Source organism: Onychomys torridus, chromosome 3 (assembly GCF_903995425.1).
Source record: "Onychomys torridus chromosome 3, mOncTor1.1, whole genome shotgun sequence".
Classification (NCBI taxonomy): domain Eukaryota; kingdom Metazoa; phylum Chordata; class Mammalia; order Rodentia; family Cricetidae; genus Onychomys; species Onychomys torridus.
Window position 1 is genome coordinate 136399130 of NC_050445.1, and position 21762 is coordinate 136420891.

A 21762-nucleotide genomic window follows, 5' to 3' on the forward strand; every position below is an offset into this window, starting at 1 on the left:
CTCTACACAAAGGCAAACAAAAGAACCATAAGCTTTCAGACACAGGAAAAATAACCTTGCAAAGGCCAGGATCTGGATGGGAGAGCAGCAGCACCTCAGCTAATGCAGAGCAGGACAGTGCCCACTTCTAACCTATGTATTTCCAGGTTGGGATTCTATTCCAGTTCGCTCCCAGTCCCACATGAAAGCAGAGGAACGCAGATTCAAAATGCAGATTACCAGTTTGCCTCCAATGTGCCCTTTCCTTGGCAGACAACTAAAAAACGCAGAAGCTGTGATGTCCAGGAACCAGGGATGTGGCCCAGGAGGTGTCAAGGTGACATTGACAAGGAGATGAGACACCTAGGGTACTGCCCATCTAAAAGCTTGACACACTCAGGATGCAGTTAGATGGTTTAGTGGTAGAAACACAGGAAGCCAAATGGAAAACAAAGGCAGGTACCAACTCCAAGGAAGATGGCAGAACTGTAGCTGTGATGTTTTCAAGATTCAGCTTTGGGTCATGCTCACTTGGCTTTCCTATCCCGGCTCTGGTTTTAGTGGTGGTGCATGAAGAAAGTGGAAAAAATTCTACATAATAGAAATTTAAACAATACTTAAAAAATTATTAAGTACAACCCCCGCCCCCAATACCACAGTATTTGTACTGTGACTCCATTTCTGTAACTCAGGGAGTGACAATATCCAATGGCACTGAAGCTCGACAATGCTAAGCTCAGGAAAGTCTCAGGTGAGATGGGATGAGAGAGAAGGATCTGGGTGATAGAAACGACCAGTTTGTAGACACAGGTGTGACCACACGGGCATCTGTGAATATAAACTCATATTTATATATCTTATATAGTCTGTGTTTATAAAAGGGATAGGAAGAAAGAAACAGCATGCCGTTTATCGATATGGAAGGAACACTAGACACATATCCCACTGGCTGGGGATGTGGCAGACGGCTTGCCTGGCATTCAGAAGTCCCTGGCTTCTAGCCCAGCACCACAAAATAAATCAATAGGCAAATGAAAACTATTAAAAATGTGGCTCAAGGGAATAACAGTGGTAACAGGGGCAAGTTCTATTTTTTTTCCTGTAATGAACCTTGTAGAATTATTTTACTTTATTAAGTACATACACACATAACCTTGATTATTTTTTCTTTTAAGTTTTGAAGACAAGGTATCATTCTGTAGCTCAGGCTGATCTTGAACTCACTCTGTAGCCCAAGCTGGCCTTGAACAAGCAGTGATCCTCCTGCTTTGTCCTCCCAAGTACTGAGATTATAGGTGTGCAGTATCACTCCCAGCACTTGGATGTTTCAGTGCCCAAAGCTATCCATGTTACAGACACTATATGCTGTCAGCTTTGAGCTGGTCCCTGTGAGAGGTACATGGTATCAATTAGAAAGGTTTCACTGGCAGGTGCTATCAAGTGACCTGCAAGGATGAATTCAAGGAACTCAGAACTGGAAAGGTATACTAGTCTCTTTCTTCCTAAGTCATGAGGTGAGAAGAAGCTGGTCTCACCCAGACATTAGTCTAGTGCCAATGGCCTGGAGACCACCCAGTGGGGATGGCCCACAGTACACAGAAGACAGAAGGCATTGCTATAGGGCCCTGCTACTTTGGATAGGGCTGTGGCACCTGGAGACTCCATACACTGGAAAGTATGCAACTTCCCCAGCCTAGGGGAAGGTCCTCAGGAACAAATAACATTTACAGTTAGGGCTCATATTCACAGAATTAACATGAGCAGGAACAGGCTGCACTGTGTGCCTCCTTACCCCACCTACCCAGTCCAGCTTCTTACCTCGAAGGTTTCGGATGAAGTCTTCTAGCATCATCTTCCGGTCGGGCTTGATGTTGGGGCTGTACATGTCAGTGTTGAGAAGGATGATGGCAAAGGCCAGGATGAAGATAGTGTCTGGGTTGTGGAACTGTTGCACCACCTCGGGGTTGCACATGCAGTAGCGCTGGCTGTGGGGGTGTGGGACAGGATCATGAGCTCCCCAGCCTCAGCTCTTGAAGGGTCTGGGGACCAGGGAGATCACTGGCTGTCCATCCCCCAATACCTACCTCCCATATGTGCTTAGTAAAAAGGCTGTAGGTGAGTGAGAAACATCCACTGGGAGGGTCCCAGGTGGCTCTCAGCTTGGAAGACACACTAAAGGATTCTGATCCTGTTTCTTCCCACCCATACCAAAAGGGCTTTACCCAACTCACTACCTCTGAGCCCAGATTCACAGCAGCTGTTCTTCACCACCTCTGTTTCCCAGGAGTTGGGGGTGTTTGGGGGATCAGGGAGAGGACTGGGAAAGGGCTCTCACCTGAAAGCCTCTATGAGTCGCTCTACCTTCTGGGCCTCCCCCTGCACGCGGATGTGAGCTTGAAATTTCCTCAGGGCCTCATCCAGCTCCATGTTGGAAAAGTCCATTTCATCTACCACACAGCTGAGGGCAAGAAGGAGGGGGTTGTGAGTACGGTCGGGCCCCTTCAACTCCTCTGGAGCTGAGGGGTGAGGTGAAGCCACGCTGGAGGGGTGGGGGAGGGCCTGGCTTGCTTCTAGCCAGCGGGGGAATAGAGAGAGACTCTTAGAGCTTTGCATACCTCTTTGGGGTCTCCTCCGAATAACCCAGGAGGACAGCTTTCTCCTGCCATCTGTCATCTGCAGCAGCCCTGGGAGGCAAGCTATTGGCTGCTGTCTCTGACCCACAGCTGAATATCTGAGGCCTAGAGTGATGAGCTGTTGTGGAATATTTGTTTAACTATGCAAAGATGTATTACATTTGTTTAACTGTATAAAGATGTGTTGCATTTGTTTAATTATGTGAAGATGGGTTGCTGTTTTACTTTGCCTGCCTAAGGCAACTGATTGGTCTAATAAAAAGCTGAATGGCCCATCGAAAGGAAGGAGGTACAGACAAACCATCCTGGCAGGGAGAATAAGTAGTAGGAGGAATTTAGGCTTAGAGAGAAAGAAAAGAAGAAAAAGAAAAAAGGAGACGTGAGGAGACAGAGAGAGACACAGGGAGAGAGGAAGACCTCAGGGAGATGCCAGGGGCCAGCCAGACATGGAGGAAGCAGGGAACCAGGACATACAGAATGAAAGAAAGGTCAAAAGTCCCAAGGCAAATGTAGATGAATAGAAACAGGTTAAATTAAGTCAAAAGAGCTAGTGGGACAAGTGAACTTTTATAATTAATAATAAGTCTCCATGTCTTTATTTGGGAGCTGGTTGGCAGCCCAAAGAAAATGCCAACTACAATAAACTGGTGCCCAGCACCAACAAGGGTAGTGGAAGGCTGAACTTCCTGTTCTGGATCCAAGTTCTCACTGAGCCCCACAGGATCTGGGGGTCAGACAACACTTATGAATGCGATGAGCCAGGCATGGTTGCACATACTTATGGTCCTAGCTACTTAGAATGTTGAAGCAGAAGGATCGTGTGGGTAACATAATGAATGATCCTACCTCAAAAATAAAAAACAAACAAAAAGGGGGGGGGTGGAGATGAATGTTATGTAGCATTATATCCTATTAAGACTGATTAGGAATCCCTTTCTTCCCACTGGGGTCTCCAAGTGGGTGAGTCTTTCCAGAACCCCCCTTTTCTTAGGTTGCCGGAAAGGATAAATACCTGCACAGAGTGTTCTCCCTGTTCTAACAACCCCCTCACTTCCTTTTTGGGAGTTCTATTCCCAGGGTCTTGGCTGGGGTGGCAGGAATCTGGACATGCTGCAGATCTGATCCCTCCAACATCAGACCTTCCTGGCAAGAGAAGCTTATCATAACACGGCTGGCACGTGCCACAGGCTCTCAGAGCTGACATCTGTCATCTCTGTCACATGCCCCATCCCAGCTACCTCCCTATTGGCTCCTTCACAGCCTTGTTGTCTCCTCAGTTCTCCTGGCTGACATCATCACAGCACAAGGTGGGCATAAGTCATCTTGCCCTTCATGGGTGCCCTCATCTAGCTCAGCACCCAGCACTCCCAACAAGGGCTTATCAGACATCCGCAGAGTGGCTAGCTGAGGTGGAGACAGGCTCTGAGCAGGGACCCATCTCTCCCATGATCTCAGAAGACCAAGAGACCCTCCCTTTTATTGTCATTTGTCAGGCGAAAGCAAAGAGAGGTACCATAAAATAGTGATCTGGGCATAGAGGTGTGTGGACTCTGCCACCCCTATAAGGGGGGAGTAGGAAGAAAGGTCAGCCCCCAGAAAGTGCTAAGAAGCAAGGAGGGTTGAGAGGGAGCAGGACCCTTTCTCTTTCCTCTTCCTCCCCCTGGGTAAAGCTGTAGTCCTCCTCAACCGAGTTCAGTGGGCTCTCTCAGGCTTGTCTCAAGTTTGTCTGCGTGGGTTTGTGGGTAGGGCAGGAAGAACGTAGAGGCAAGAAGCTTGCTAAGCCTGGAAATCAGTCTGGGACTGAGAAGGCTGCCTGGGTGCCAGATCCTCCAAGTCCACCAGGTAGAGTGCCCTCTGACCACTCAGTGGCTTCTGTTGCTTCTGCTGTCTACTGTCCTCAGCTTGGTGTGAGCTGTGAGGGAGCACCATGGGGTCAGCATCTGCAGGTGCCCACGGCTCAGCCCAGGCGGGAGCCAGGCACCAAGCCACATAGGTCTGCTACCCTGGAGAAGGAGACAGCCTGTGGGACACAAAGGCAGAGAGACAGAGCTGGTGCCATATGGGCACAGAACCCAAGCCGGAGATGAGAGGAGACAGCTTGTGTGGTAGAGTCCTGTAGCCAGAGTCACAGAGAATGGAGCCGGGGAAGGGCAACAGAGAACAGTAGTTAGAAACAAAGAAGGAAAGAGGCATGACTGGGAAAGAGAGGAGAGAACAAGAGGGGAAATGACAAGAGAAGGGAGGGGTAGACAGAGGAGGGCAGAGAGGGAGAGCCAGGAAAAGTCGGGTAGAGATGATGTTGGGTGAGGAAGACTCCCATGTACTCAGTAAGGAGCCTGAGCATGCAGGAGCAGAGGGTGAACTTATAAAGTCAAGGAAGAGGGCTGTGGGTTCAGTTGGGCCAACACTAACTAAAGGTCCTAGCTCCTCCAAGGCCCAGGCTGGCCCTTGGCCCCAATGGGCTGATATCTGGCTGGCGGCTTTCCAGGCTTGGTCCATTAGTCCCTCTCTCCTCCTGTCCTCCCTCCCTGTGCTGTGGGCTCCCTTTTTGTGTCTCTTCAAAGCCCCTCCCCATGCTTCTCTGCCCACAGAGCTCTGATCCAGGTATCTCTCCTGGGTGGTGGAAGTGGGAGCTGGAAGCTGGGCTCTATGGGGGAGGCAGGGAAGAAAGTGGTGGCTGGGGGAGTGGTGGGGAGACAGGATCTGCCCAACCAAGCACAATGGCCTAGTTTTTAGTCCTCTGCTCAGGTGACATGCAGCCTGCCGGCTCACCGGTTCAGTGGCTCGGGACTGTGGCTAAGAGCTCCAGTAATGAGCCAGGAGTCTGAGACCGGGAGCAGTTCAGGAGAAGCAGTCAGGTGAAACACAGCTCCCGTCCCAAGACAGGGATGGGAGGGCAGCCATGGAGCCAGAGTGCCTCTCATTCAGCTTCTTCTAGCCTGTTCTGAGAGCCCTGAGCTGGGATGGAGAAGGTGTTCGCTAAAATGTGGCTCTCTGGACCCAGTCCAGATCCAGTGAGTTAGAACATTTGGAGGCTGGCCTAGGAATCTGCATTCTTTATCAGCTGAGTGATGCTTTAAATGTGGAAATCAGGGGCTGAGCTGAAGCAAAGGGTAGGTAGGAGGAAGCTCAGCCCATTCATTGGCAGCTTTCGAAATGTGAGTCTAGCCATCACCCAGCCCCAGGGAGCAGCGTGTGTGTGTGTGTGTGTGTGTGTGTGTGTGTGTGTGTGTGTGTGTGTGTGTGTGTGTTCTTTTGTTCTCCCAGGCTTTCAGGGCTACTCTGTGTGGAGCAGTAAGGGACAGAGGGCTGGAATTATGGATAGATGCAGCGTCCCCCACCCCTCACCTGCCTCCTGGGATGCACCTTGGGGCATCAGAGTTGGATTTTTTTTTTAATTTTTATTTATTTATGTGCATGAGTATTTTGCCTGCATGTAAGGACAACATATTTATGCAATCCCCTCAGGAGTCAGAAGAGGGCTTCAGATCCCCTGGAGCTGGAGTTACAGTTGTGAGCTGCCCTGTGGGTACTGGGAACGGAACCCAGATCCTCTGCAAGAACAGTCAGTGCTCTTAACTATGGCATTGTGTGCAATAGCAGGTACGATCCCAGAACTCTGACATCCTGGAGAGAAATTCTAGTATCTTCTGGCTACAAAGCCCCCGCCTGAAGGTAAAAGAATGGGCTGAGCCATAGGAAAGCCCTCACTTCTCCATAATAGCAAGCCATTTCTTATACAGCTATGGGTTAGCCAGGGCCAACTCCTAGGACCTGCTCCACCTTCATCTCAACTCTGATATTCCCTAAGCAGGACACAGAAGCCGAGTGAGCTCACGGCCACCTATGAAGGTACCACGGATGCCCCCAACAGTGGCAGACAAGGATGTAGCTCTTTGGTTGGCTTGGAATTCATCTCTCTGTGGCTCTCAGTGGCTATCCCACTCTCTACTCAGAGAGCCATTATTTGCTTTCCGGGTGGGGTCTGTGCCCTCCTGGGGAAGGTGACTAGGCAGCAGACTGTGCTGTCTCCCAGCAGTGTGACAGTCATCTTCAGGACTGTCACCTGTGACCCAAACATGTGTTCCTTCAGTATGGATTTTGGCTGGCATCTCTACATCCATTACTCTCCTCATTTTCCTTCTCCATATTTCTATTTTGTAGCATCTGCTAGTGCCGAGGATTCCCCTTCCCGTCCTTCTCTGTCGCCTAGAATCACTAAAGGGAGCAAACTGTTGCTCAGTTTACTAACCCTTCCCGCTGCTGGGACCAGAGCAGGTAACCTCCCTCCCCTCTCATAGCTAGTGTCCCGGCAGTATTCTTGGGGGTCTCATCTCCCAGTTTTACACACAGCATCCCTTGGGCCACCTAGATGCCTGCCCTGCGCTGCGCGCTCACAACCAGGAAAGCAGGCTTTCCTGTCCCGGTTCTGGGAAGCCTCTTTCTGCTGGGGCTTCCTCGTGTGCACATGGGGCTGCACAACTCCAAACATAAGTCAGGAGGCTCCCTCCGGACCCTTTCTTATTGAAGGCTTGTTGCACGTTCAGTGTGAGACATTTCCCACAATCCCATGTGCTTGAGCACCTAGGTCCCACCTGGTGGTACTGTTTTGGAGGTTATGGGACCTTTGGGGATCAGGACCTAGCTGGCAGATGTAGGCCCTCAGCAACCTGTTTCTGGTTCTCTCGTCACTTCCTGCTTCCTTCCCTCTGCCCCCGGAAGTGAGGAGCTGTTGTCTCCCACGCTGCTATGGATGGGCCTGCCCCAGCCACTGTACCTTCCCAGCTTTGATGGGTTGCACCCCAGAAACCAGGAACTAAAGTAAACTCTCCCTTAAGTTACTTCCATCAAGTATTTTGTTAAGTGATGAGGAAAGTATCTAATCTAGTGTCTTACTAAGTATGCGACAAGCCTGTCATCTGGATTTTTATGCGATATGAACTATTACCTGCTGTTTTTGTAACATGGTCATAGAAGAGACTGGCCCTGCGTGGGGACTGCACAGACCTCACCCAGGAACACCTCCGGGGCAAGCCTTGGCCGCCTTCCCCATCTCCCCACTTTTCCTTGCTTCTCAGTGACTGGTGCTAATGGGGTTTTCCCTGAGGGGTTCTGTCTCCTCCAGATCCACAGTGGGGGCCTGAGAGGTGCCTTGGAGGACATTTGGTCACAGTTATACAGGCAGTGTCCACGGCTTATGCAAGGAGCCTCTTGATTGTCAAAGGTGTCAGGGAGGCTGGATGGCTTCCTTCCACTTCAGAACTCACCTGGCACACACCCCACAGGAGAGGCCACATCCCCTGTTTCTTCTTTTCCCTTTCCTAGGCCCTCCCAGAGCTCTGGGAGTGGCTGGCTGCTGGGCTTGCTTTCAACACGCACACGAAATGTCTCCTAAGTACAAGGCTGGACCAAGGGACCTGTTGTGCGTGGCTGGCAGTACACACAGCCTCCGTTCAGAGGTGAGGTGCTGGCTAGTTTGATGTTGGCCAGACATGAGCTAGAGTCATCTAGAAGGAAGGAACCTCAATTGAGGAAACGGCCCCACCAGATAAGCCTGTGGGCAAGCCTGTAATGCATTCATTGTCTTGATTGATTATGGATGTGGGAGGGACAAGCTGTGTGTGGTGCCATCCCTGGACTGGTGAACCTGGTTGCTATAAGAAAGCAGAGTGAGCAAGTCATGAGGAGCAAAGCCAAAAGTAGTAGCACTCTTCCATGCCTCTGCACCAGCTTCTGCCTCCAGGTTCTGACCCTGTTTGAGTTCCTGCCCTGACTTTTCTCAGTGATGGACTGCAAGGAGGGACTAAGCTGAAATAAACCCTTTCCTCCACACGTTACTTTTTTGGCTGTGGTGTTTATCACAGCAATAGCAACCCGAACGACAACAGGGAGCCATGCTCTGAAAACAATCAAAACTGTTTCTTTATAGAGGAGCGTAGTGACAAACACCTATAATCCCAGGGCTTGGGAGGCCGGAGCAGGAGGATCCCATGGTCAAGGGCACCCTGGGCTCTCACCTTCCATCCTCTAACATTCTTTGTAATCATTATAGGTTCTCTGCAGAGAAAGGATACATTCCACACAAAGATGAAGATGATATATTTTCTATTGCTGTGTCCATAAAGACCTCTTAGGGGACGTGCAATTTCAGTTGATACCTGAAAAATGAACTGCATTGGGGAGAAGAAGGTAGGCTGAGGAGGCTGATGCATAGACCAAGGTCCGGGGGTAGACAAGAGTTCCAAGGACCTAGAAAAGGTTGGTGAGTCTGCAATGCAGAGAGGAAGGGAGCCTGGAGGACACAGAAGCGTGGGGCAGACAGGGCCTTGACCTGCTGGAGATTTGCCAACCATGAGGATTCTACAGTTTATCCTGAACACAGCAAGAAACAGCAGCGGGGTAGAGGCAGTGGAGTATAATGATCCAGTTTTCTTGAAGATTACTCTGGTTGCTGGGGGAGAAGGAATAAAAGGAGGGAGTGGTGAATAAGAGGGGGGCAGAAAGCCTGGTCAAGATGCTACTGCAGGGGTCCAAGCCAGACGTGTTGGGGCTGAGTCGGGGTCATAGCAGGGGAGGGTGAATGCAGGGTGCAGGACTGGAGACACAGCTCAGAGGAATCTGGAACTGAACGGTGGAGGGGTGGGGAATGGGAGCTATGAAGAAGAGTGACCCATGATGAGTCCTACAGCTCATTGTGAGCTTGGGCCTGTACTTAAGGTGAGCATGAGGCTAGACTGAGGCTTTAACTTGGGATGCTAAGTGTGAGAGGTTGTGTTGAGTTGCTATTTCTCCTTCACTAACTTGTTTTTCTCTCCCTCTCTCCTCTCTAGACCAGGAGTAGAACCCACAGCCTTACACACGCTGGGTAACAACTCCACCCCACAGTCCATATACCATGACTAAGACCCAATGTGTGTCTCTGTGAGTTTCCAGATGAAAGCCCTTGTGCTGATGCCTCCCTGCTCTTCACTCACTCCCTTTGTCTCTGCTTTTGCTTGGAGCCAGACTTCAAGAAGACACCCCTTCCTGTTCATGCCATCACATCTCTTCACGCCCCGTCCGCTGTATGCTGTTAGCACTCCATCAACCATCTCTTGTCAAGGCCACCATGGGTCACCATGTCACCGGGTTCAGTAGACTCTAGTTGTCATCCCAACAGCTCTAGGGAGCACTGCCTCTCCCTGGGGTGACCCCTTTCTCTTTCTAGATACTCCTCTTCTCCTTGACTTCTGACTTAGAGGTGGCCCCCAGGCCTTCCTCCCCATCTTAAAACACTTCCTCAGGTGGCCTCACTGGTTCCAGTGGCTCTAACTGCTACTGTAGCTGGGTCTCCATGGCTTATTGCCATGGTTTGTAAAAAGTCAGTGGTAGTGTTACCAAGCTGGGGCCAAGGGCATCACCATCACTTGCATATGTCACCGGAGCTTGAGTGGCATTTATTTATTTTTTTCCTGGTTGAGTCATCTGTGGCCTGACCGTCCTTATGGGGTATATTCGTGAGACTATAGGATGTGCCAACTTCTCTCGCACAGATGCCAGGTTGTGCATCTTTTGTTTTACTTGATACTTAACAGTTTGACTTGTTTAACAATTGAGTGTTTGACAATGTCTAGCCTGATCAATTCTGCAGATGAGCCATCTGTAGGTGCAGCATATGCCTCCATTTAAAACTGAAAATATGTGCACATGCATCAGGAAATATCTACTCCAATGCAATGAGCCCAGGACACAAGCACAGTTATATGCAAGGATGAGTGTCCTTAATCCTTGCCCACTCAAATAGGGAATGCTAGTGGGCAGGTTGGTGGTAATGGGAGTGTCAGGCATCTTATTCACATCTTGGTGGAACAGGAAGCTGAGAGCTTGGGCTGGAACTAGGATCTGGCTGTAACCAACTAGTTTTGCCCTTAGAGTTCTGGGTCTTCCAGCTAGGCTCCAGATCCAAGAGGTTCCACAATCTTCCAAAATAGCACTGTGAGCTGGGAATCATGTGTTCAAACCCGTAAGCCTGCAGGAGACACTTGACATTCAGACCATCACGCTCCACCTCTAGCCTCCATTAGGTGCCTTTTCAAAATGCTAAATGCATTCAGTATAACCTGTAGTTATACTGAAAAGTCACCATAGTCTTATGGTTCCACAACACTGTTCCAAATTCCCAAATCTCTTCTGAGATTCAAGACAGCCTCTTAATTGTGAACCCCTGGAAGATCCAAAGACAAGTTTTGTATTTCTGGTATTAAATGTTAGTGAGTAAAACGGAGTTTCAAAGTGGAGAAATAGGAGGGTGGCAAGGCAGGACTGGACCAAAGCAAGACTGAATCTCAACAAGGCAAATAGCAACTCTTGTACCTTCACATCTCACATCCAGGGCTCATGGTGATGTCATGACTGTTGTATTTGCAGTGAAGTCATAAGAATGCCCCACTCGAATGCTATATTGCCTCGAAACCAGGATCCATTACTTCTGAATTCAGTCTCACACAAGACTTTAGAATGTGTGCAAGATGGATGTTTTGACAAAATGTAACACAAATGGCTTTTAGTCCAGGTCCCAACAGGGTCCTTGATCACTTCTGTTTTCTGTGCTTCAATCAGCATTTTGTCCTTCCAAATTCTAGCTGTAACAGCTCACAAGGTTCTCCTTATAGCCTTCTAAGACTTCTCTAGCCTACAGCTCCAAACTCTTCCATATTCTGTCTTTAACTAGGTCTTCAGGTCCAATAACCACAAAGTCAGGCATCATTTCTCAGTACCAATTTTCTGTATTGGCTGTTTTTCCTCATTGCTGTGATCAAACACCCTACAGGAAACAACTCAAATGAGAATGTATTCATTCTAGTTCATGGTTTGAGGGGATATGGCTCAGCATGGCCGGGAAAGTTTGGTCAGGAAGCTTGAAGGTGGTGGGAGTGTCAGGGAATTTGCTCACATCTCAGAAGGCAGAGAGATTGGGTCGGAACCGGGCTGGGCTTTATAATCATCTACCCTCCCTGCCCTGGCCTTGTATCTGCCAACTGGGCAGAGAACAGAAGGTTCGACAACCTTTGGAGACACCACCAGCAACGGGGGATCAGGAGATGAGCCTGTGACACTTCACGTTCAAACCATAACACGTTCCTTTTGCAATGTGTCTTCTGTGAAAATGAGACCAGTGCACAGGGACAAGCATCAGCTCCCAAGAACACCAAGCACCAACACTCTGGAATCAAGGCCCTTCGTGGTATGCTCAGACTTGGGTAAGCATTTGAGGCAGCTTCTGCTCTGGTTCTCCAGCCTTTTCGTTTTCCCCCATAGGTCTGAATGTTGCCTCTAACATAATTCCCCTCCGAGAGTCATTCTGCCTCCACCTTCCCTCCTCCTCCTGCTTCTCAGGGAACTCTGCGCCTTGGCATGTCTCAATCTCCAAGGGCATGGGAGATTTATGTCCTTTTTGTTTGGCAAACAGCTATGGATGTGACTTGCAGAATGCCTTCAGGTGGGGGCAGGGGAGCTATAGAGCACCCCAGCCAAGCCTTCCCAGCCTGGGCGAAGCAGCTCCATCCAGGTAGGTGGCTAGGGTGGCAGGGAGAGAGACCAATGCTCCCAGTGTCCTGGCTCTTGATGGTGACACCTGGCTCTCTTTATTTCTCCATGTCCTCCTGGCTTTAAGAGGCAACTCTATCTCAGGCACAAACTAAGGAGTTAGGAACTTGGGGCATAGGGTTCTGTTCTGTGGGGCTGAGTGTGTCAGAGTTCGGACCCTGGGGTTCTGTGCTGCAGAATAAAGCATGGGACATAAGACATTTGTGGGGGTGGCATCATGTTTCTGCTCTGTACTCCACTTTTCTCCCTATACCCAGGACACCAGCAGGAAAGCCCTGGTCTTCTTATTGCCTTTTTACATTCCTCTCTCATTCCTCCCTATCAATGTCCAGGTATGTAAGTTCCCTGAGACCATGAGCCCATGCTTGTTCCCACATACAAATACAGAATGCCTAGTCCAGGTCTATTCTAAACACAGACTAGGCATTCAGTATTTGTTGAGTGAATAATAATAGTCATCTTGTTCTTCCCTGAAGCCCCAGCACTGCCCTCAAGCCCAGGGGCAGCTCTGAGACTCTCTGGCAGGATAATAAAGCATGCTCTCTGCATTTAGGGCAGATGATTCTCTGTTATAAACCAGTTACCGACCAGTAAATGCACCAAGGAATGGGAAAGATGACAGATTTCACAGGTCTCAGAGGCACTTGTGAGACCATGCAGCCCAGATTTCTCATATCACAGATAAGGAAACAGGACTTAAGCAAACACATTTCTCATGCTACTTAGCACCCAGGAGCAGAGACAGCCGAATCTTAAAATCTACCTATCAGCTACCTCTCACTAGAAATGCTAACTGATGTGGGTCCAGCTCAAGCACGGGTACCTCAGTTGCCAGATTAATTCCTAGCCTGGCCTTCTCTAGCATGGGCCGTAGCAGCAGGCCCAGGTCTGAATCCCTTATTCCCCAGTGACTCACCCAATCCTTACCATGCCAGGTCTCCTGGGAAGGGTGACAATTAGTTTTCACTGCATTGTTCAGCACAAAACCTGTCCTGTCTGCTCCAGGTCAAATGTGGGCTTGGTACTAGAATGCTGGCCCAGTCACATAGGATGGGGTGGCGGAAGAAAACAGTCATAAGGTGAGCAGGGTCACTCTTGTCCCTGCCCACCAGAGGACAGAGACAAATCAGAGTCACCTGGGAGTGTGGGTCAACTGGTCAGAAGGAATTTAGTAGAAAGGAAAGAGACAGAATGTCAAAGATAGGACATGGGGTGGGGAGGGTAGAGAATGTGGTCTTTTTCCTACTTCTTTATCGTTTCCTGGGTATCATTTCAGGGCATGCCACCTACAAGGGCTGGCAGGAGAGGGAAAGGAGGAACTGAAGGGAGAAGGAAAAGAGAGTAAATGGGAATGGCTGGAGTTGATCAGTTCTCACTATCCTTTTTAGTGTGCAATATCAGGCCCTGGCTCCCGTTTCCAGAGAGGCAGGGGGAGGGCATTAGTTCTGCCTAACCAGTGCCATCCAGAGAGGCTGAGATCCTTCAGATGGGGCTCAGCCCTTGCTGCCCTGTCTGTGGTGAGATGGTACTCCCCCGTGCACCATCAGTGACTCCAGAGTGTGCAAGGAGCTGCCGTCTGGGTCTCTAAGTTCTCCCAGACCATGAGATGTGTCAGGATGCCCAGCCTTATCCTCAGGGAGCAACCAGTTCGTTTGCATAGCCAAATCCCCACCCTCTCACAGGGTGGGACACGGAGAGCTATGCCATGTCTCCTTTGCAAGAGTGCCATGACTGCTCCATGAACAGAATCATCCATCAAGCACTGGCCAGAATCAGTCACAATGGCCCTTGTCCCTCTCTCTGTAGCCTTTACAGGAATAATAACAAGGAGGACAGGCTTTCCCAGGGGCCTGGAGTAGAACTTACAGGCCCTCTTCACCTATCCCCGGGGAGAGGAAGCTCCAGGGCTCTGTTCTTCAGCCAGAGGAGTGCCACCTCTGTCCTCTGGAGATGGAACTGCTGAGCAGTGCAAAGCCCAGCCTAACTAAGGCAGTCCCCATTTACTGCAGTTTGAGGCATACGCTCTTCGGTGGCGATTTTGTTGGTTAATTCACGTTTATGGACTCTCAGTATTTCCATGTTTTAATAACACTCATTACAGCCCCGTTTTCTCCATGTTTTGCCTCTACCATTATGAAAATGAGCCTTGGCATGGGGGTGTCCCAGGGCTGCTGGGACAGGTGCAGAGAGAAGAAGGTAGGCTAAGCGGTTGTCCTCCAGAAATGGGCCCAAGCTGCCCAATTCATTAATTATCATTTATCTCCTCCCCCCTTCCCCCCCCCCCCCGTTTCTCATGCCCCAGGGTGTGCCCGGAGCATCCAAAGGCTCCAGGCTCATCCTACCAGCAAATGAATGACTTCATTGAGAGCCCCTCGGCTGGCTATAGGAATCTGGCTGTAGCAAGGATTCCTACCTCCCAAGAAATAATGAAAATGCTTGGGTCCCAGGCACATATGAAAGGAGGGAGAGCAGGGGCTGTATCATGGGCACTCACTCCAGCACATCGCGGTTGAAAGGCTTCTTGCTATTGCCCAGGAACTCTCCTATCATCTGGCGGCTGAGGCCTTTCCGCTGGAGGAGGAAGTGGGCCACACCGATGGGGGTGTCAGGGATGAAGCCACGTGAGATCAGGAACTGGATGCCCTTGTCCGGGTTTCTGTAGAGGGGTTGGAGTGGGGAGGAGAGAGGAAACCAAGGCTGTTTGGGACTGTCCTGACCCCTACAAACCCCGGGAAATCTACTTTCCAGGGACCACCAGGGCTCCCCATGGGAGCACCTGTCACCTGAACATCACAGGGGAGGGGAAGGTATGGGCTTTGGAGCAAGAAGAGATCTGACTCAACAAGAACCCAGAGCAAGTAGAGAGAGACTCCCTTCTCTTCCTGCCCTAAGGCTCTGGACAGCCCCCAAAAGCCCCCAGGTGGGCTGAGGAGGCACTTCCTCCAGCCTGCACCTCAGCTGCTCCTGGAGCTGGAGCTCGCTGGCTCTGAGGACATAAACAAGCACTGGAAACCTTTCCTCAAATGTTTGACATTTTCAGGACATCAAGCCTGTGACTGCTTTCCTAGCAATTCATTTGTATTGTGTTTTGCAAAGGTACCAGCCCACATATAGGGGGAGGGAATCAAACTGGTTCTTCACTAGGGATAGTCTGGGGATCACAGCTTGAAGGATGAGAGTATCTGATTTCATGTGCTCGCAGGAGGACATGGGGTCAGGATGGTGTGTTAAGGTGGGGCTGCTCTCACCAGGTGGCAGCCTGATCTACAAAAAGATGGATGGCTCTGGTCTCACCTAGGTTTACCTCTTGCTAGCGGTTGGAGTGTACAGCCTTCCTCCCTCCTGTGAGCCATTCTGTGAAATAGGGGGATGGTCCCTATCTCCAGATACCATTGGGAAGATTGCAGGTGAGCTACCAGGCTCACCTGGAGCATCTTGAGGCCAGGGGCCGTGTCTCACTTATCTGTCTGGTACAGGCCTGGCATGCAATAAATAATAGTTGTATGAATAAATGAGTGCAGGAGAGGACTCATGCTCTGGGCTGGGAGCTACAAGGAATGGATGGGAGAGGGTTAATGAGTGTCTCATGGCCTTTATGTCTCATAGAGAGGGAGGTGTCTACTTGCTCTGTGTCACCCAGTGTGTGTTCCTGTTGCACAGAGTCTTGTTTGGGTCTCTGAGATACGTCAGTCATTAATCTCTCTCCTTCCATTCCCTAATTCCTTTTCTATCCCACTTGGTTCTTTGTACTTCCTTCCTGTCTGTCTCCCCTCTTACCTACCCCTCTATCTCCTTAAAATTATTTTAAGATAAATTGTTATTGTGGGGAGAGGGAATGACCTTCAGAGAAGGTCAGAAGACAGCTCTGGGGAGTCTCCTTTCTCCTTCCACCTTTCTGGTTGTTCTGGGGGACAGAACTCAGGTTGCCAGGCTTGTGGGAACCAGTTTTCCCGACGGAGCCCCCTCAGCAGGGACTCCATCTCATTTTTACACGGTCTTCCCTCTCTCCACCATGTCCTCATTTTGTGACCCCCGTGAAATAACACCGTTTTCCTAACTTCATTTTTATCCTCAATGATTCCTGCTTGGTCTTCATATTGCCTGTGCTCAACTCTGTATTTTTCCACTTTCCAAACAACCACTTAATCTTTATATATATATATATGTTGTGAAAAAAACCTATGCTTGATGTGTTGGTCATCAGGAAAAATAAAATGTCTACTTCTTAAACATTCCCTGGGAGCTCGGGCGAGAGGTATCAGGCCAGGCACAAACTGCCTGGGAAGATGCTGTCGGGACTCTGGTACGCTGCAGGTTCCTCTTGGTCCCCCCGCCCCCCTCCGCTCCTTCCCCGGAATCCAAGCTCACTCACATGTTGAAGAGGTTGAGGCCGATGCGGTACAGCCGCTTGCGCAAGGTGTCGGTGGAGAGCGTGGGGGACCTGCAGCTGGCTGGGTTCTCGCAGTGGTAGCGCGGCAAGCTTAGGATCACCGCCTGCAGGGCCTCCTTCGAGGCAGCGGCCGAAACCTCTGAGCCAGATTTGGCGGACTTGGTGGATGCGCTGCTGCTGCTCAACTGCTCAGAGTTGTCACCTGCTTCGGCCCCTTTTCCTGACTGCCCCGTCTCTTCCGCTTCCTCCTCTGCCTCCACCGCCACCGCCTCCTCAACCACCGCCTCGGCAACCACTGGTCCATGTGCGCCCTGGGCACGGCTCTCCCCCGCATCTGAGTTCTCACCCGGGGGTTCCGCCTGTTCCGAGGCTGGGGCTTCTGAGATCTCCTGAGCCGCGGCATCCCCCTGCTCGGTTTGTCCGGCCTCTGGCTCAGCTGTGGCCTGGTTGGTCTGTGCACCCAGGCAGTTGGCCACAGACAGGGCGGTGGAGGAGGATACAGAGATGTTCTGGTTAGCGATCTGCACTGTGACATCCCTGAAGGCCATCATGAGGGTACTGCTGTGGCCCTGCGGCAGGCCACCAGCATCATCTCCAGACCCTGGGCCACTCTCGGGCTCCCGCGTCTCGGCCTCCAGACCTGGCTGTCCCGCACTCGGGTGCAGGGCCTGGTGGAGCTGGTACGCGCCACTCTCCTGCAGTGAGCACATGGTTTTGAGGCTCCAGGTGCTGAGGGCGTCGTCGATGGACTTGGCTAGAGATTGCACTTGCTCGGTGAAGGAGTCCTCTAGCTCGGTGAGCGAGCCTGCGAAGGTGGGTGGCAGGGAGGGCGAGCGCCCCAGCGGCAGCCCCAGGAGCCCGCAGCCCTCCAGGAGAGCCTTCTCTGCCACCAGGCTCTCGGCTGTGGGCGCCCGCACTTTGCGCAGCGAGATCCGCCGGGGAAGGCGGCTTTCCAGGAGCGAGTTACGGATCTTCTCAAAGTTCTTGCTGAGCTGGTACTGGCGGAAAGCGGTTTGGATGGTGCACGCGGCGCGTCGGGATACCAGGTGGCCCCCGTATTTGTGTTCTAGCATTTCAATCTGCAGCAGGGACAGAGAGAAGGGCTCAGTTAGAGAGGGTGGAGGTAGCATGGACCCAGGTTCTGGGTCCCCAGTGCGCAAGATGCTTTTACTGGGAGCCCACATCCAAAGACCCCAGACCAGACATGCCTGATATGCCAAGTCCTTGGCAAGACTCCTAGAGGCAAGATGGAGGATTACACTCAGATTCGTGATGCCCCCTGTGGCAGTGAACAGAGATGCTGGGATGCAAGTCCCACTTAGCTGATCTCTTGATTATTAAAGAACTCTTACATGAGAGACGCATGCTGAAGTATTTATGAGTAAAATACATATTGTGTCGAAATACAGTAAAATGTACTAGTTAGCATGATATTAATATTAATAAGACATTAATAAAGATGGTTGGAGCTTGGTGATGGCTACATGGGAGTTTATTACACTATTGTTGCCTTGTTGCACAATTAAAAATAATTAAAAATGAAAAATTAAACAATGATGCTTATTAAGATCAATCAATCAAACAAACAAAACTCTCAGCACCCACTTCACTGCCCTGGGGTGCTTCTGTTGCCCCGAGAGCACCAACAGCTCGGCGTTTGGGTTGGACCATTTCTGCATGACCAGTCCCCAGTCCAGTTTTGGGCACATGGGAAGTGGTCCATAAATGTGAACATAATGAGATGGACAATGGTCCAAGAGTAAGCTCCCCTCTAGGGATCATAATTCAAATCACCTTTGTATCTATCACTAGGAGCTGTGCAGCAAGGGCCAAGCTTGGTTAGGGCTTCACCTGAGCAGAGCTCCCAGCACCTCTGTGTTCAGGGTTTTGCCTCATTTTCTTCAGCTCTGCCCTTCACCTCTGACCCCCCCACCCCCACTTTCGGTTGTTACGGTTCTTGCTTTCTCTGCGTTACTAAAACTTCTCAAGAAAGGACGAGGGAGACACCCCCCACCCCAAGTGACTGACCATTTAACCACGCCCCTTGGAGGGCTTTGAATTTAACCAAAGGGTCAGGCTAAAACTAAGGCGATCGACTTAATTAGTATTGTAGACTCCTTGGTAAGTCCCTTGAATCCTTTGGGAGCAAATATGTGTCCCGCGACTCTGAAATTATGCCCTTCACTCATCCTTGCCCTCCACTTATACCCTATCCTTCTGTAACTAAAAATCTGTATGAGTGGACAGTCACCCCAGCACTGATATTCCACATTCCCTGGGGAATCCGGATGGGGGCGGGGAGCACAGGTGCATTTGCTATCCATGAAGCAGATGGAAAGGCAAGTCCATCCCTCAATATAGCATTGCAACCTGCTTCCTGATCGACTCAGCCCACCAGAGGCCATGTCTGAGATGGCTGGTACAGACTCTAAGCATCAGGAGGTAGCACTACAGTGCCGTCAGATCCGTGTGTTACAGGGGAGTCTTCAAGGTGATGTTAAGACGCATACCAGGATGGGCTGGGAGATGTAGCTCAGTGGCAGAGGCTTGCCCAATTTCTGTAAGGCTGTGGCTTTCATCTCCAGTGCAGCTTTAAGAAGAATCATACCAAGTATGTTGTCTATCAAATTACCAAACAATTAGCCGCTTAAAATAACACATGTTTATTTTCTCAGGTTTTTTACATCAATAGTCTGGATACAGTTCAGCTGAGTTTTCTGTGTAGGGCAGTACCTTTGGGGGACTTTCCCACCTGGGGCAAGGCTGCATCTCCGTTCTAAGCCTCAGTGGATATGCTAGAGTTCAGCACCGAGAACCCATGAAGCCATGATCTTCTTTTCTGCCTAGTATGATGTCTACAAGAGCAGGAACAGATTCCCCTAGGGCAGCGAGCCAGGCTTCTTAGAGGTACATGAGGAGCTACCTAGAGAAACCAAGTAGCTACCCTCCAGCTTTGTGGTAGGCAGAGTTCCAAGATGGTCCTAATGAGTCCTCACCCTGCTGTACTTATCCTATATAATTCTCTCCCTTTGAATTTGGGCTGGCCTAATTAATATGATAGACATTATTCCTGTGAGTTTCCAGTATATTAAAAACATATTTCTGATCAACTGACTGTCAGTTAACAAAAGGGAAATCGTCCTTGTTGTGGAATGTTTAACTATGCGAAGATGTGTTACATTTGCTTCTGCTGTGGAATATTACTTTAGCTGTGTAAAGGTGTGTCACCTTTGCTTCTGCTGCATTTGTTTAACGCTGTAAGGATGTGTTACACTTGTTTCATTATGTAAAGAGATGTTGCATTTGTTTCACCTTGCCTGCCTGCCTGGGAGAAAGAGAGGGACATGCCCAGAGCCAGAACCCAGGCAGCGGCCAGCCAGCCAGACACCGGAGGAAGCAGAAAAGTGAGACATACAGAAAGAAAGGTTAAAAGCCCTGAGGCAAAAGGTAGATAAACAGGTTAATTTAAGTTAAAAGAGTTAGCCAGAAATGAGCCTAAGCTAGGCTGAGCATGCATAACTAATAAGAAGTCTCCATGTCATGATTTGGGAGCTGATTGGTGGCCCCAAAGCAAAAGCCTGTGGGTTCTGGTGGGTCTGAAGCAACTGGGTAAACCTTTTAAAATAAGACAAAACCTAAGGAGGATGATTTCCTGTGTGCCCCAAAGGAAGGAACTGCCAAGTTGTGGAGAGTTAGATGAACAGCACCGCCTTTACCCCCATTTTTAAAATCCCTTCTCAAGGACCATGATGAACTCACTCAAGGACCAGACTTTGTATCTCTTTCCCACTGGTCCATTTCTACTTCCTAGAGTAACCGACACCCAAGAGCATCTTGGTAGGTGAAAAGACTCCACAAGCAACTGAAAGAAGATACAGAAACCCATTACCTAAGACAGTTCCAAATGGTAAAGAATCTATCTGCTTTGTATGGTATTGTATTGGTTAGCTTTTTGTTAACTTGACACAATCTTGGGTCATCCAGGAAGATAAAACCTTAAGTGAGAAAAGGTCTTCATCAATTGGCCTGTAGGCAAGTATTTAGGTATTAATATTAATTGCATTTTAATAAGTATTAATATTCTTAATTAATGATTGATTTGGGAGGGTCCAGCCCAATGTGATAGTGCCACACCCCTGAAGATGGTCCTGAATTGTGTAAGAAAGCAGGCTGAGCAAACCATGAAAAAGAAAGCCAGGAAGCAGCATTCTTCCATGGCCTCTGTTTTTGTTCCTGCCTTGGCTTCTCTCAGTGATGGACTGTGACCTCTAAGCCAAAGAAACCCCCCTTTCCCAAGTTGCCTTTGGCCATGATGCTTGTCCCAGAAACAGAAAAGCAAAGTAGGGTAGTTATCATCACCCTCAGAGGCAGAAGACTAGCCAAGATGACTCCAGGAGGGGGCATTTTCAAACTCAATGTCTATACTGTTTGAAGAAATGAAATTTTAGATTCTTATTCCTGTCCTACCAAGTCCTTCCTACACTTTAATCCTCTCTGTTCAAATCTGAAGTGTCTCCTAGTGGCTTGTACTTTGAATGCTTGTCCCCCAGCTTGTAGTATTGTGTTTTTTTGTTTTTTGTTTTTTGTTTTTTTTGGAGGGGCTGGAGAGTGTAGAGGCTTTAAGGAGGTGAGCATCTATCTGGTGGAAACAGTAAGTAAAGACAGGCTGTAGCCAGCTCTTCCTCCTGCCATGCTCTGTTTTCTGATGAAGTGAACAGCCCCCACCACTATGAGCTGAGATGCTACACTGTGCTTTCTCTGCAAGTATGGGCCAAATACCTCTCAAACTGTGAACCAAAAGTACATCTTCTTAAAAATCGTTTCTCTTAGGTATTGTGGCTACAGAAACACAGAACTGGTACAAAAAACAAACAAACAAAAAACCCCTGATGCCCCAGAAGAGGTTCTTAGGCCTTTGGAACTGGTTTGTAGGAAGAATTTGGAAGAGTTTGGACATATGAGTTTGAGAATCACTAGAATGTTGTCAGCAGAGATTAACCGGTTGAAGCTTGAGAGGCTGGAATGCTGATGTTACTGTGGATAGTAAAGACTGTACTCCTGAGATTTCAGATGGGAACAAGGACTTTATTGGGAATTGGGCTACAGCCATTTGGATACAGCCTGGAAATAGTTTGTTTGAATCCTGCCTATACCTTGAATTTTTTTTTGGGGGGG

The 21762-nt window shown here is 49.6% G+C and overlaps 1 protein-coding gene across 6 annotated transcripts in view; it reads right to left on the reverse strand.

Annotated features, from left to right (window-relative positions):
- The window catches only part of Iqsec3 (IQ motif and Sec7 domain ArfGEF 3), a 91822-nt gene that overhangs the window by 16454 nt on the left and 53606 nt on the right, over positions 1 to 21762 (reverse strand). For all 6 annotated transcript variants that reach the window (XR_004944484.1, XR_004944485.1, XR_004944483.1 and 3 more), the window contains 4 exons: positions 16570 to 17666; positions 14692 to 14853; positions 2315 to 2437; positions 1798 to 1964 (listed from right to left, as the gene is read on the reverse strand). Coding sequence is in view for 3 of the 6 variants with exons in the window: in XM_036181014.1 (XP_036036907.1) it covers positions 1798 to 1964; positions 2315 to 2437; positions 14692 to 14853; positions 16570 to 17666 (1549 nt within the window). In the remaining 3 variants the exon portion in view is untranslated. The remainder of the gene's footprint in view (positions 1 to 1797; positions 1965 to 2314; positions 2438 to 14691; positions 14854 to 16569; positions 17667 to 21762) is intronic.